Source organism: Oryx dammah, unplaced genomic scaffold (genome assembly GCF_014754425.2).
Source record: "Oryx dammah isolate SB20612 unplaced genomic scaffold, SCBI_Odam_1.1 HiC_scaffold_2, whole genome shotgun sequence".
NCBI classification, from domain to species: domain Eukaryota; kingdom Metazoa; phylum Chordata; class Mammalia; order Artiodactyla; family Bovidae; genus Oryx; species Oryx dammah.
Genome location: NW_024070186.1, coordinates 153501179 through 153515478, shown reverse-complemented (window position 1 = coordinate 153515478; position 14300 = coordinate 153501179). Strand labels below are relative to the sequence as shown.

The 14300-nt window shown below is 40.1% G+C and overlaps 1 protein-coding gene across 12 annotated transcripts in view; it reads left to right on the top strand.

Moving 5' to 3' along the window:
- The window catches only part of SYNJ1 (synaptojanin 1), a 94268-nt gene that overhangs the window by 58081 nt on the left and 21887 nt on the right, over positions 1–14300 (top strand). For all 12 annotated transcript variants that reach the window (XM_040228072.1, XM_040228149.1, XM_040228139.1 and 9 more), the window contains 8 exons: positions 2658–2798; positions 3831–4023; positions 4261–4419; positions 5562–5718; positions 6302–6419; positions 6519–6734; positions 10222–10300; positions 12655–12817. In XM_040228072.1, the coding sequence (XP_040084006.1) occupies positions 2658–2798; positions 3831–4023; positions 4261–4419; positions 5562–5718; positions 6302–6419; positions 6519–6734; positions 10222–10300; positions 12655–12817 (1226 nt within the window). The remainder of the gene's footprint in view (positions 1–2657; positions 2799–3830; positions 4024–4260; positions 4420–5561; positions 5719–6301; positions 6420–6518; positions 6735–10221; positions 10301–12654; positions 12818–14300) is intronic.

Genomic DNA, 14300 nt, shown 5'->3' with positions numbered 1-14300 from the left:
TTGCAAATCTAGTTAGTCTGGTTTAAGATGGCTGGGTTCTCACATCTACCTCTGCATTAGTCTGTTGCAATATGTTGTTTTGATTGAAATATATGAAGAAAATCACATGAATATGCAGTTGGAAACCAAAATATTTTAATAACCTTTTTAGTTTTTTGCTTCTCTGATAATACTCAGCAAATAGTCATTTTTAATGGTTAGTTACAGTGTGGAATCTGAAACCATAGTGATGAACTTTTTGTGCTCAGTTATACTAAAACATTGGTCTGTTACCCGTGTATGATTTTGACACGTCATTCATTAGGCATTTGGAACATATTAGTAGTAAATTAATTATGTGTATCTTTCAGATCTTTCAGAATTATGTAGATCTTTCAGATTTTGATACGTCATTATATAATATCAAAACATAATATTGGTTAATTTCAACACCAAAGTAATTTCATCTCTTCAGCAAATTCTTCAAGTATTGGGAAGCTTCAAGATCACAGTAGCAAATACAGGTTTATCAAAATTCCCCCTTTTCCTTCAAAATGTAAATTTTATTATTAGAAATATACACCATAGGTCATGTCCTTTGAAAACACAGGCATGGTTGAAAACATGTTTGCCAGATAATCTAAACCTGAATAACCATAGTGTGCCTGTCACTATTTCTTCCAACTAAAAATTGTATTCTATTAAAAAAAATGGCATTTCAGCTCTGACCTCAGACTTGAGTGCTTTTTTCTGAAACAACCATCATGTATGTGTTCAGTGTGCAGCAAAAGTGGTTGGTGTGTATTTTTCCATTCATTACACAGAATATAAAAAGATGGGCTTCTAGGATTGAGCTTTGACAAAATTGGAAATGTTTACTGCTTCATCAGGATGTTCTTAGGTGAAATGGCTGTTTTTGCTTGCTGTTGGAGGTTCTGGGGGTTTCCCTGTTGGCTCAGACAGTAAAGAATCTGCCTGCAATGCAGGAAACCCAGGTTTGATCCCTGGTTTGAGAAGACCCCTTGGAGAAGGGAATGGCAACCCATTCCAGTATTTTTGCCTGGGAATTCCCATGGACAGAGGAGCCTGGAGGGCTGCAGTCCATGGAGTCTCAAAGACTGGGATGCATCTTGGGCACAAACTTATTACTCTGAAAATGTATAAAGAGAAAGACAAGCATTTTTCCTACCTTCTTTGTATAAACATGTTTCATAATAACTGGATAGTTGATAAAAGCTCTTTACAGAAGAATTCCAATTCATTACAAATGCTCATAGAATGCTGAAATTATGAAATCAACATGTTGTAACCTCTGTTGATGGAGAAGGAAATGGCAGCCCACTCCAGTATTCATGCCTGGAGAATCCCATGGACAGAGGAGCCTGGCAGATTATGGTCCATGGGGTAGCAAAGAGTCAGACACGACTGAAGCAACTTAGCACGCAACCCCCGTTGAAATAATGGATCTAGGCAATGATCATCAGTTGATGTTAAAACCTTATAGAAGGATCAGTGGAGGAACTTCTTTACAAAGAGTTAATTGTCACAGTCTGAACAGCCTATTAGATGTAGTATCTCAGAGATTACGTGCTTCCTGCTGTGATGCAAGACTGACTGTACCACCATGAGGTTATTTTTGCCAAAACAAATCAATAAAATTGAATCACGCTTCTTTAGTTACCAGTTTGAAACAAAGCTGACAGAAGTACAAGGTATCGTGAAGACACATCAGGCAAATCCGGACTGTTAAACATCTTGCAGACAAATAACCCAGCTTCTTAAAATGTAAAGAGCATTAAAAAAGAGGATGGGACAAGCTGAGAGACAGTTAAAGACTGAGAGAGACTTGAGGAGGCAACAAGCACATGCAGTGTGTAGACCGTTATTGGGACCTTGTTTTAAAGAAAGCAACTATAAGAAACTTTTTTTTGTATATAACAGGGAAGTGTAAATATAAGCTCAGTATTATATGATATTGAGGAAGTGTTAATATTTAAGTGTGATAATGGCCTTTTGATTACAGAAAAATAAAAATCCTGTTGCATTAGTGATGCTTAGTAAAGCATTTTGGGGTGAAATGGGTAATTTTTTCTCAGATTTGTCATAAAATATTCCAAGATTAGAGAAAGGGGTGGGGAGTTATGGAAGAAGAAAGATTGGCAAAATATGGATAATTGTTGAAGCTGGTTAATGGGTATATATGGTGGTTTATTTTATGCTTATCTTTTTTGTATATGTTTAAAATTTTCCATAATAAGTTTTTAAAGAGATATTATAATCCATAGAAATAAGAAAAAGGGGAAAAATGTATCTGGAAGCATGTTCTTCTCTGCTATCCTAATGAATAAATAAAGAGAAAATAAAGTGTACAAGCTTGAGATTACTCACACAGTGAGCACTTATTTAATAAGAAAGCTCAAATTTTCTCTGTAAGGGAGTCAAAGGATAGACTTTTGATGTGTGATGTTCTTTTGACTCAGTTTTTGGTTTTCCTTTTTTTAAAGGAGACAAAAACACCCAGCCCGCATAAAGATTTCACTGTTGGTGTGGATTTCGTGATGTCACTAATTTTATTAAATTTGGGCATATAAAGGTATAATTGATAACTGTCCTACAGAAATAGGCTGTATTACTGTCACTGTCTTTTTGAAGATTCCCTTGTTAATATTTTCTGGTAGCACAACAAATCAGAAGCTCTGGGCTGTGGAACTTCAGAAGACCATCTCCAGAGACAACAAGTATGTGCTGCTGGCCTCTGAGCAGTTGGTGGGCGTCTGTCTGTTTGTTTTTATCAGACCACAGCACGCTCCCTTCATCAGGTGAGTAGACAGATGGCTCTCCTAAGGCTGCCTCCTAACACCAGATAACCAAAAGGCCTGGCGTATTTGTGGCTTCAGAGAAACACTGATGCATGGTTTCTGAATATTCTTTTTTTTTTTTTTAATTGAAGTGTAATTGATTTATATGGACTTCCCAGGTGGCTCAGTGGTAAAGAATCCACCTGCCAATGCTGGAGACACAGGAGACAGGGGTTCAGTCTCTGGGTCAGGAAGATCCTCTGGAGAAGGCAATGAAAACCCATTCCAGTATTCTTCTTGGGAAATTCCATGGACCGAGGAGCCTGGCGGGCTGCAGTCCTTGGGGTTGCAAAGAGTCAGACACAACTGAGCATGAACATGCATGATGGGTGATAGTTGATTTAAATTGTGTTAGTTTCAAGTGTACAACAAAGTGACTCAGTTATACATTTGTGTGTGTGTGTGTATATATATATTCTTATATATATATATTCTTTTTCAGATTCTTTTCCGTTATAGGTTATTACAAAAAGTTAAGTATAGTTCTCTGTGCTCTATAGTAGGTCTTTGCTGGTTTTCCATTCTACGTGCCCTCTCACTCGCGCCTTCCCTTTGGTAACCGAAAGTTTGTTTTCTCTGTCTGTGGGTCCATTTCTGTCTTGTAAATCAGTCCATCTGTATCGCTAAGTCGTATTCCATTGTATTTACATCCCACATCTTTGTTCACTCATCTGTCAGCGGACACCTAGGTTGTTTCCATGTCTTGACACTGTGAATGGTGCTGCAGTGAACATCGGGGTGCCTGTTTTTTTTCAAATTATAGTTTTCTCCGGATATATACCCAGGAGTGGAATCCCTGGATCATATGGTAACTCTTGTTTAAATATGTTCTTGATTAAAGAATTGCTAATAGTTTCTTTCCACTATTTCACAGGCTTCCCCTACAAAGTGCCTATGATGTATAGTGTTGTAATTATGTAATAGACATTCCTCATTTCTTACACAGAACTATTGAAATTTCTGATCTTTGATTTCGAATTCTTCCTTTTAAAGGGATGTTGCGGTTGACACTGTGAAAACTGGAATGGGAGGTGCAACTGGAAATAAGGGAGCAGTTGCAATACGAATGCTGTTCCACACCACAAGCCTCTGCTTTGTCTGCAGCCACTTTGCTGCAGGACAATCCCAAGTCAAAGAACGAAATGACGATTTTGTAGAAATAGCACGGAAGTTGAGTTTTCCAATGGTAAACTCTTGCTGCTTGTTTTCGAAAAGGGAGCTTTGAACATGTTTCAGTTCACCCCATATTCTGTATCAGTTTTTGAAAAGTTGGAATAACTCCTAGAAATGTCAGCAAATAGTTAATCTCCTTGTGTTATTACTGTGGGGTTAAATAAATCGAACCTGGCAGGGGTAAGGCAAAGAAAAAGTTGTAAAACATTCTGTGAATTGACTGTTTGAAATTCTGTCTCTCTGCTTCCAGGGAAGGCTGCTCTTCTCCCATGACTATGTGTTTTGGTGTGGCGATTTCAACTACCGAATCGATCTCCCTAATGAGGAAGTGAAAGAGCTTATCAGACAGCAAAACTGGGATTCTCTTATCGCAGGAGATCAGCTAATCAATCAGAAAAATGCTGGACAGGTACATATATACCTAAGATACTTGGATTGGGAAGAAGGGGATGTCTGATTATGAGAACATGCTTTCCCTAAAGTTTTTGTTTTCTTTTTTTTTTTAACAACCTCTTGGAGTCTATACTTAATAAGTATGTGCTAAGTCACTTCAGTCATGTCCTCTTTGTGATGCTACGGACTGTAGCCCACCAGGCTCCTCTGGCAAGAATGCTCGAGTGGGTTGTTATGCCCTCCTCCTGGGGATTTTCCAGACCCAGAGATCAAACCTGGGTCTGTTATGTTTCCTGCATTGGCTGATGCGTTCTTTACACTAGCACCACCCAGGAAGCCTTTACTGAGTATGTATATCTATAGTTTAACAGATAGAAAATCGCCTTCTCTTTTTAAAAAAAGGGAAAAAAAAGGAAAACTTATAATACTTTCCAGGAGGAAAAGGATATCATATCTGTATAAAATTCACTTTCAAGTAGAAGAAGATACTTTTTTTCTTTCAGTAGTAGCAAATTTAAGATCTTACTCATCAAGGCTACTGCTGTTTGGCTCTTAAGATCTTAGGTAATCTACTTTAATTTTTTGTTATTTATTTATGGCCATGCTGTGTGACTTGTGGGATCTTAGTTCCCTGATCAGGGATCGAACCTGCACCTTGCCTGCATTGGAAGCGCAGGCTCTTAACCACTGGACTGCCAGAGAAGTCCCTGGAAGAATTTATTTTAAAAAAATGTTTAGGAAGAGGTGATTGAGGCCACTTGATACATGGTACCTTTCTGGTCATCAGACTTAAATTCTGATGGGTACCATGTAACCTTCTTAGGCCCCAGCCCCTCTTGAGAATAAGACGTCACACAATGCGATTTCCAAAATCCCATACAGTTCTAAACGTTTGATCCTGCTCACAAGTCTGGTGGAATTTCATCATCCAAGTCTTTGTACTTTGTTTACTCAGACATCAGTGAGTGAGATGATAAAGCCTGCGTCCTAGGTCATTTTGCCTTAAGCTCTGTTCCATTCAGTTAGAAGTGTTCCTCAAAGGCACGTAGATTTCATGAGTCTCTAGCACATGATAGACATTTAGTGCATGACTGCCTGAATGAAAACAGAATGTTTTTGCCTTTTTGAAATAACTTCCTTTATGTATGTTTATTTTAGATTTTTAGAGGATTTTTAGAAGGAAAAGTGACCTTTGCGCCAACGTATAAATATGACTTGTTTTCTGACGACTACGACACTAGTGAAAAGTGCCGCACCCCTGCATGGACAGACCGTGTCCTCTGGAGAAGACGGAAGTGGCCTTTTGATAGATCAGGTGGACATCTTCATTTAAATAAGTCAATGCAGATTTTACAAGGAAGAGGGGAATGATATAAATACCAAATAAGGCCAAGAGGACTACATTTTTTTTCTCAGCCTAGGTTATCTAGAATAAAATAAATACAATTTAAATATAAAACTAAAAAAAATTCTCAGACCTGCTTATAATAAATACTTTGATTTTTCAGTCTATTTTCTTTCAGTGAAATAGTGTCATATAAAGAAAGCAAGGAAAAACATTTTATGCAATTAATAACTGAATACTAAGTAAGATTTCTAACTGGAATAACTCAAGTGGTTTTGCAGATATTTTGAACTGCTATTTGTCTTTTCAATTATTTATAAAACTCTGGTCATGAAGTCTCAGAAGTAAAGGCTCATCTTAGTTTTAACTAAGTAAAGCATAATATGATGACTTCACCAAAAAACCCTGACTTAACGGAGTCTAGACTTCATGCCCATTAGCAAGTGTCTGGTGTCCCAGCCTCAGGCAGCTGAAGCTAGTGAAATGAAGGAGTTCTGTGTGGTCTGTCATGCTCAGGTGACTTCTCCTGTGTTCTGTTTCATTCTGACTGCAGCTGAAGATTTGGATCTCCTAAATGCTAGTTTTCAAGATGAAAGCAAAATCCTCTATACATGGACTCCTGGCACTTTGCTGCACTACGGAAGGGCCGAGCTGAAGACTTCTGACCATAGGTTTAAGCAATCTCCGTATTTCTAATCATGCTTGAAATTTATTTGAAATATGTCATTTCTGTAATGTTCCTAACATGTCTCCCTTCCTTTATACTGAAGGCCTGTCGTTGCCCTGATCGATATTGATATATTTGAAGTTGAAGCTGAAGAGAGGCAAAACATTTATAAAGAAGTAATCGCAGTTCAGGGTCCACCAGATGGTACGGTGTTAGTCTCAATCAAAAGCTCTTTACCAGAAAATAATTTTTTCAACGATGCTTTGATTGATGAGCTTTTACAGCAGTTTACAAATTTCGGTGAAGTTATACTCATAAGGTGAGTAATGTAAAAAAAAAAGCAACTCATGATTCACAAATAATATCTTCTGTATTAAAAGTTACCTTAGTATTTGACTAGAATGTGAGTATTTGTGGAAATTCCCTGGTAGCTCAGTCAGTGAAGAATCTGCTTGCAGCACCAGAGACCTGCCTTCAATCCCTGGGTTGGGAAGATCCCCTGGACAAGGAAATGGCAACCCTCTCCAGTATTCTTGCCTGGAAAATCCCATGGACAGAGGAGACAGGCAGGCTAAGTCCATGGGGTTGCAATTGTCACACATGACTTAGTAAGTAAACCACCATGAATATTTGTATCTTCTAACTAAAAGAAAATCATGCTATAGAAATATTATTCAAAGAACCCATGGGTTTTGAAACTGGACTCTCTACTTAGAAAATTTAAAGTTACGGAGAAGGCAGTGGCAACCCACTCCAGTACTCTTGCCTGGAAAATCCCATGGATGGAGGAGCCTGGTAGGCTGCAGTCCATGGGGTCGCTAGGAGTCGGATCCGATTGAGCGATGTCACTTTCACTTTTCACTTTCATGCATTGGAAAAGGAAATGGCAACCCACTCCAGTGTTCTTGCCTGGAGAATCCCAGGGACGGGGGAGCCTGGTGGGCTGCCGTCTATGAGGTCGCACAGAGTCGGACACGACTGAAGCAACTTAGCAGCAGCAGCAGTGAAACTTTAGGTGGACAACTGATGACAAAAATACGTGCACATTTACATATGTTCTCTCAAGATTCCTATACACTATAACATGGAAGCCCTGTGGAAAAGTGAATGTGAGATATTAGTATTTTAGTTTTTTGAGGAGTGATAGGAGTAAAGCAGAAGGCAATGGCACCCCACTCCAGTACTCTTGCCTGGGAAATCCCATGGACGGAGGACCCTGGTGGGCTGCAGTCCATGGGGTCTCGAAGAGTCGGACACGACTGAGTGACTTCACTTTCATTTTTCACTTTTATGCATTGGAGAAGGAAGTGGCAACCCACTCCAGTGTTCTTGCTTGGAGAATCCCAGGGACGGGGGAGCCTGATGGGCTGCCGTCTATGAGGTCGCACAGAGTCGGACACGACTGAAGCAACTTAGCAGCAGCAGCAAGAGTAAAGCAGGATGACTTTTCTGCCTTCTGTTTAAGACATCAGATGTTCTCAGCAGTTTTAAGTGATTTGATTTCCATCTGGTGGAGGAGCAGTGCTGCCAGGCAAACAGTTAGGAGTTATCCTTCCCTGTCTTGGTTTCCGGCATTGACTTAACCATCTGCCTTTTGCAGAACTAGATGCCTCTTGCATTGTTGAAAAAAATGTTCTCTTCGCAGTGTACAGCAATTTTGACAAACTGAATAACGTGTGTTTGAATTTCATAGGGAAGAGGTACTATTAAATTCCTTTCTATGCTGTTTCATGTGTTTATTGAGGGATGTTTTATAGCTGTTGAGTGGGCAAGTCTCTATACTGGGTGCTCTGGCAGACAGAGGAGAAATTGAAGATTCAGTTCCTATTTGGAATCGAAGAAAGATAAGCGTGTGTATGGCTTCCTTAGATGTTTACCAGAACAGCCCACAGAATGAAAATGGCTTGGTTTCTTGCAGGGTGAGAAGCTTGCCTGAGAAGCCTCCTCTCCTTTCTGAGAGTAAATGGGCAAATAGAGAAGAAATTATATTTAGACTTACCTCAAATTGTTTGACAAAGATCTACCCCACAGGTTTAAAATGAAACAAAAAGTCTCTAGAGATCTTAAGACTCCAGCAAATACATGGTGAAATTTCCCAATGACAGTAAGCATTGCCAAGTACAGAAATGCTGAACCACTGGGAGCATCACATGGACTATGTGAGTGGGCAGCACAGAAGCAGATAAGTGTTCTTGGGAGCAAGTGTAAACTCTTTCTGAGAGTTTACAATACTTTTTCCAATGATAACAAGCATTTTGAGGAAAGCTTTTGGTTGCAATTTAACACTGTCAGGAGAGTGGGTAATTTTCCTTGGTTTTATGTCATCACAACAAAAATTTGGGGTGACGGACATTAAAGCCCTTGGCGCATCACAGCTCTCAGATAGTGTTACAGCTTCCGGATAGTGTTACAGCTCCCTGGGTTTTATTTAGAAAATAAAGGAAGATACATCCTCGAGGCATGAGGGCATGCTGACCCAAAAGACGGACGAGAAAAGAGAGAGCGCGTGCTCTCTCTGGGTAAGGGAGAACCCAGAGTGTACGTAAGGGATGAACGACTGACGCAGGGATAGGACCTTCCTGCCTTTTTTCTAGTCTCTAAAGAGCATGGTGTTATTAGGTAGTTCAGAATAGGAAAAAGGAGTCCAGAGTGGTGGTGACTAAAAGACAAGGGAAAAACCCTCGAAAATAGGACAAAAGAAGGTCCGAGGACTGCAGTGAGGACCTCAGGTAGAACAAATAGCACTCCTGGCTAGCTCCGTTTACGTAGGGCAGGCCCAGAGGGAGAAAGAAACACATAAAAAGAGGAGCCAAAGGGCCGGCAGTCTCTCCCGCGTGTGCACGCTCGTTGTCTCTCGCTCGCTTGCTCGCTCTCTTTTCTCGTCCCGTCTTTTGGGTTGGCATGCCTTCATGCCTCGAGGGTGCATCTTCTTTTATTTTCTAAATAAAACTGTGGGAGCTGTAACACTGTCTGAGAGCTGTGATGCACCAAGGGCTTTAACGTACATCACCTCAAATTTTTGTTGTGTCGAGACAGAACCAAGGAAAATTACCCACTCCCCTGACAGTATTAAATTGCAACCAAAAGCTTTCCCCAAAATGCTTGTTATCATTGGAAAAAGTATTGGTAACAGAACAAGTACTGCTAACAAAATAAGGGTAATGTTATCCTGACATAAAAACCATGTGGTACCCCCTCACCTAGAATATTCTGATTGTTCCACCCTAAGACCACCAAGGTAGAACAGACAGGGGAGACACTGAAAGTAAAGGAGAACAGGAATCCTGTCCCCTGTCACCTGTAGGCTAAACTCATCATCACCTTCAGCTCTAGAATAAGCCAACTGTTAGGGAATGACTGAAGTCACATATGTAAATAAGAGATTTCCTGGAAATGTAGATGGAGCAGGCTACTTATATTAATTGGGGGGAAAGTCTAGAATGCGTCTGTCCTATTGAATAAAAATAGGAAAAAAGTACAACACACATTTGGAGTTCCACAGATCCATTCCTTCTGACAGACAGTAACACTGTATTGGGTTGACGAAAAAGGCCGTTTGGATTTCTCCATACCTTCTGAGGGGGGACCCGAATGAACTTTTTGGCCAACCCAGTATCTAAAGGAATTTGAATGCTTTCAGGGAAAGAGTGCCCTCTCCAGGTCACCGCTGGCCCTGCTGCTCCCAGGCTTGTATTTTTGCATTTTTGCTTCCTTGCTGATCAGTAATCATTGGACGAGTTGTTGGGCTGGTTATATCTGAGGTATTCATTACGTCTTTTTATTGTTTGTTTTTCTCTTCCTTAAAGATTTGTGGAAGATAAAATGTGGGTTACGTTTTTAGAGGGAAGCTCTGCCTTGAGTGTTCTGAACCTGAATGGGAAAGAGGTAAAGTAGCATTTGTTGAATCTAAACCATTCAGTGATTTAGTGTCTGAGGTATTTTTAAGATATATGCAGTAAATTATATAAACGTGTTTGGAATATTTAGTTGCATGATGCCTCGGATTACCTAACATCCAACATCCTAATTATTTTTTAACTTTGACAGTCTGAAAAACTAGAAGTAGTATGTCACTTCTGTGTTAAGATTTCAATGGAGAGTTTTTCAATTAACTGGTCATTTCATACTTCTCTGGCAAGCTGTTTATGACCTTAGCCTGTGTTCCCCCCGGGGTATTCATCTTTTGAAGCTCCCTTGATGTTAATTCCTTTTCATAATGTGCTGTACATGTTCTTCCCAGTTCATCTTGTGACTTTGTTGTTTTCACCATATAGAAATTACTGATTTTTAAATTTAATTCTGCCTTTAATATCTTAAGCTTTTCCTCCTCCCATGGTGTCATTAATATTTAAGAGCAGCTCTCAATTTGGCATTCCTTGTCAGCTCTTACTCCTTTTTAGAATATTTCTTTTGTCTTTCCCCTGGTAATATTCCTTGTTTAGTTTTTTTTCTCCCTTCTTTTTCAGCTCTGTCTCTCACCCTCAAGTCTGTGTTACACTTTTAGAAAGTACCCACCCTTAGCTCCCTTAAAAGATTTTCAAAATTCTGAAAAAATGTTTCTGGAGAACATTTTGAAAGTCAGACATTTCCAAACCTCTCCTCTGTCTTTGTTATTACAGTTGTTTCAGCCCAGATCTTCTAGATGCAAGTAGATCGATAGGAACGCTTCCATTTCAGGGGAGAATCTGGGAAAAGTACAGTGTAAGCAGAGCAAACCTAAAGGATAACCTTCTTGAGCATTTTTTTCCAGCATCTAAATTTCTTCCTTTGCATTTGGTTCTGATCTCTGCCAAGAGCATATTCTTGATGAAGTCCATCTTAAGTGGCCATTATAGTGACTGAGGCTTAAGAAGACTTGGTAGTATTCTTTGGTGAATGCATAACAAAGGTTGTTGACTGAAAAAAATAAATGGTCCATGAAGCCTATTGCCTAGTTCTGACTTCAAACCTCAGCATGGATGCTAAATTCCTATTAAACACGACTGTGCGGTTCAGGCCAGCAGCTGTCAGCCTTTCCAGACTGTGCCATGAAAGAATTCTGATGTCAATAGCATTTAAGGAAAGTATTTTTAATGTGACAGGACAATGTAACTTGATTATAATACATTGATTGTTTTAGACTATACTTTTGTCTAAAAGCTTCTCAACTTTTTAGGAATAGCAATGTGCCAGTTTCACAGATACCAGGCTTGGTGTTTTCAGAATGGTTAATTTTTGCTGAAGATTTAAAATGATCTTAGATTCTCTTAAGTATGCTTGTGACATTTGAAATGCTGAAAAGTCTAAATGAACAGGAAAGTATTTTAAGAATTTTCTACTGTCATTTCTTTGATTGTCTCATGTGGAAACAGTTAATCTGTGGATCAAAATCAAAGGAAGTATAAATTTATGTAGCAGAGTTGTCAGTGAATTTAGATCTGGCATCGGAGAAGGTAATGGCAGCCCACTCCAGTACTCTCGCCTGGAGAATCCCATGGATGGAGGAGCCTGGTGGGCTGCAGTCCATGGGGTCACTAAGAGTCAGACACGAGAGTCTGAGCGACTTCACTTTCACTTTTCACTTTTATGCATTGGAGAAGGAAGTGGCAACCCACTGCAGTGTTTTTGCCTGGAGAATCCCAGGGACGTGGTAGCCTGGTGGGCTGTCGTCTATGGGGTCACACAGAGTCGGACACGACTGAAGTGACTCAGTAGTGGCAGCAGCCGGGAAAGATATTTACTGCAGCAAAGAAAACTTAAATTTGTGTGCATCCTAGAAAAGAAGACCTGAGATTAGCAGCAGTAGGCTATTTTGTTTTGGCCACACTGTGTGGCCAAATCTCAGTTCTGAGGTTGAGGATTAAACCTGGACCATGGCAGTGCTGGCATCACCAACTCAAGGGTCATGAGTTTGAGCAAACTCCAAGAGATAGTGAAGGACAGAGAAGCCTGGCATGCTGCGGTCCATATGGTCACAAAGAGATGCACGTGACTTAGCAACTGAACAACAGCAATGACAGTGAAAGCCTGGAGTCCTGACCATTAGGCCACCAGGAAACTCCCTAACATAGGATTTTAAATGGAGGATTGGGGACATTTGAAACCAGGTGACAATACAGTATCTGTGAAATGATTGTGTTGAATGAATCTAGCTGAGTTAAGCCTATACTATTGTTATAACTTAAACAGACACTTTATTCCAAGGTACTTAATTTTCATGCCAATGAATTTTTAATTTTGTATCTCTTTTACTCAACCAGTTACTGGGTAGGACTATAACAATTACTTTAAAAAGTCCAGACTGGATCAAAACTTTGGAAGAAGAAATGAGCTTAGAGAAAATCAACATGCCCTTGCCATCATCAACCAGCTCCACCCTCCTAGGTGAAGACGCGGAGGTCACGGCCGACTTCGATATGGAAGGTCTGCTCATGGAACACATTGACTTCTATTCTTCTAGACAGGGTTCCTTCCCATCAGCAAAGTCTGCTTGTTACTCAGACTTCAGATGTGTGTGCCCTTCTGCCATACAAAGGTCAAGACCTTTACAATAGTTAGTTTACGTCCTTGTGTGATAAAAGCACAAAGTGGTATTTTTGGTGTGTGGTTTGGTTCCACTGATTGTAGTTAAAATAGAAGAGTAGGAGCTCTGTGCAGAAATGAGTTCAAAATATTTACAACCAAAGAGGATATATTTCAAAGTCATTTTAAAAAAATTCTTAAAGTGGCTGGGAACACATTTGAAACTGAACCCACTCATGTAGATGTAATCATCTCAAGTTTAAGAGTTGGGCCAGGTTATCTTAATATAATAATTTCCTTAAATGTAATTAAGAAATGTATTTGCTTTTTAATGCTGTATCTGCTATATTATTTTAACATATTTTCCACTAAAATGCATACCTTAGTTTATAAAAGGCAATATATCATATTGTGATATCCTGTACCTCTAGGTAACACATTTAAGAGTTGAACACCTTAGAAGATCAGCTTGTTTTCGCATTTCTCTGTTCATTTGTTTGCTTAGTCCACACGTTTATGCAGTACCTTTTATATGCCAGTTACATGCTAAGTGCTGGAAATTCAACAGATGGCATCCTTGCCGTCCCTAAAGTCACAGCTCAGTGGGTGTTACATACAAGTAAGCAGACAGTGACATCAACACACTCATGAACGGTGCTGCTGTAGTTCTTGGGGCAGTCGCCTAACTTAGAGTTGGACAGTTAGGAGACTATACCCAGAGAAATTGAAATTGAAAATCTGAAGGCTGAGAATCAGATTAAAGAGGATAGACAGACATGAACCAGGAAGAAGGAACGTGCAGAGACCTAAGGGGACAAAAGGATCTAAGTAGACGATGCAGATATGCTTGTGCAAGAGGAAGGGAAGAAAGAGCAGGAAGAGGACTGGGTGTGGATGGAAGGTGAATTTCTTTTCTGTTTTGTTTGAAGTATTTATTTATTTGGCTGCATGCAGGATCTGTAGCATGCAGACTCTTAGTTGTGACATGTGGGATCTGGTTTCCTGACCAGGGATCGAACCTGGGCCCCCTGCATTGGGAGCACGGAGTCTTAGCCACTGGACCAGCAGGGAATCCTGAGTTTGGTTTTGAATGTGTTGAAGTTGAGGCATCTGTTGGGTGCATCAGGTCCAAAAGTAGGCTGTGGGCATGTGGGCCTGGCACTCAGCAGAGAGCCCGGAGCTTTGATGATAGGTAAGGCCCTGCATTTGGATTTGCTTGGCCAGAAACCTGATACAGAGATGGGAGAGGACTTCCTGGGATGGAGCCGAAACGCAGACTCTGAAGGAGAGGCAGAAGAAGGCGGCCCATGAAAGGAAAGCAGAAGAAGCAACTAGAAATGTCAGAGAGCCAGGAGAATATGGAGCTTAAAGGTCAAAGGAAGAG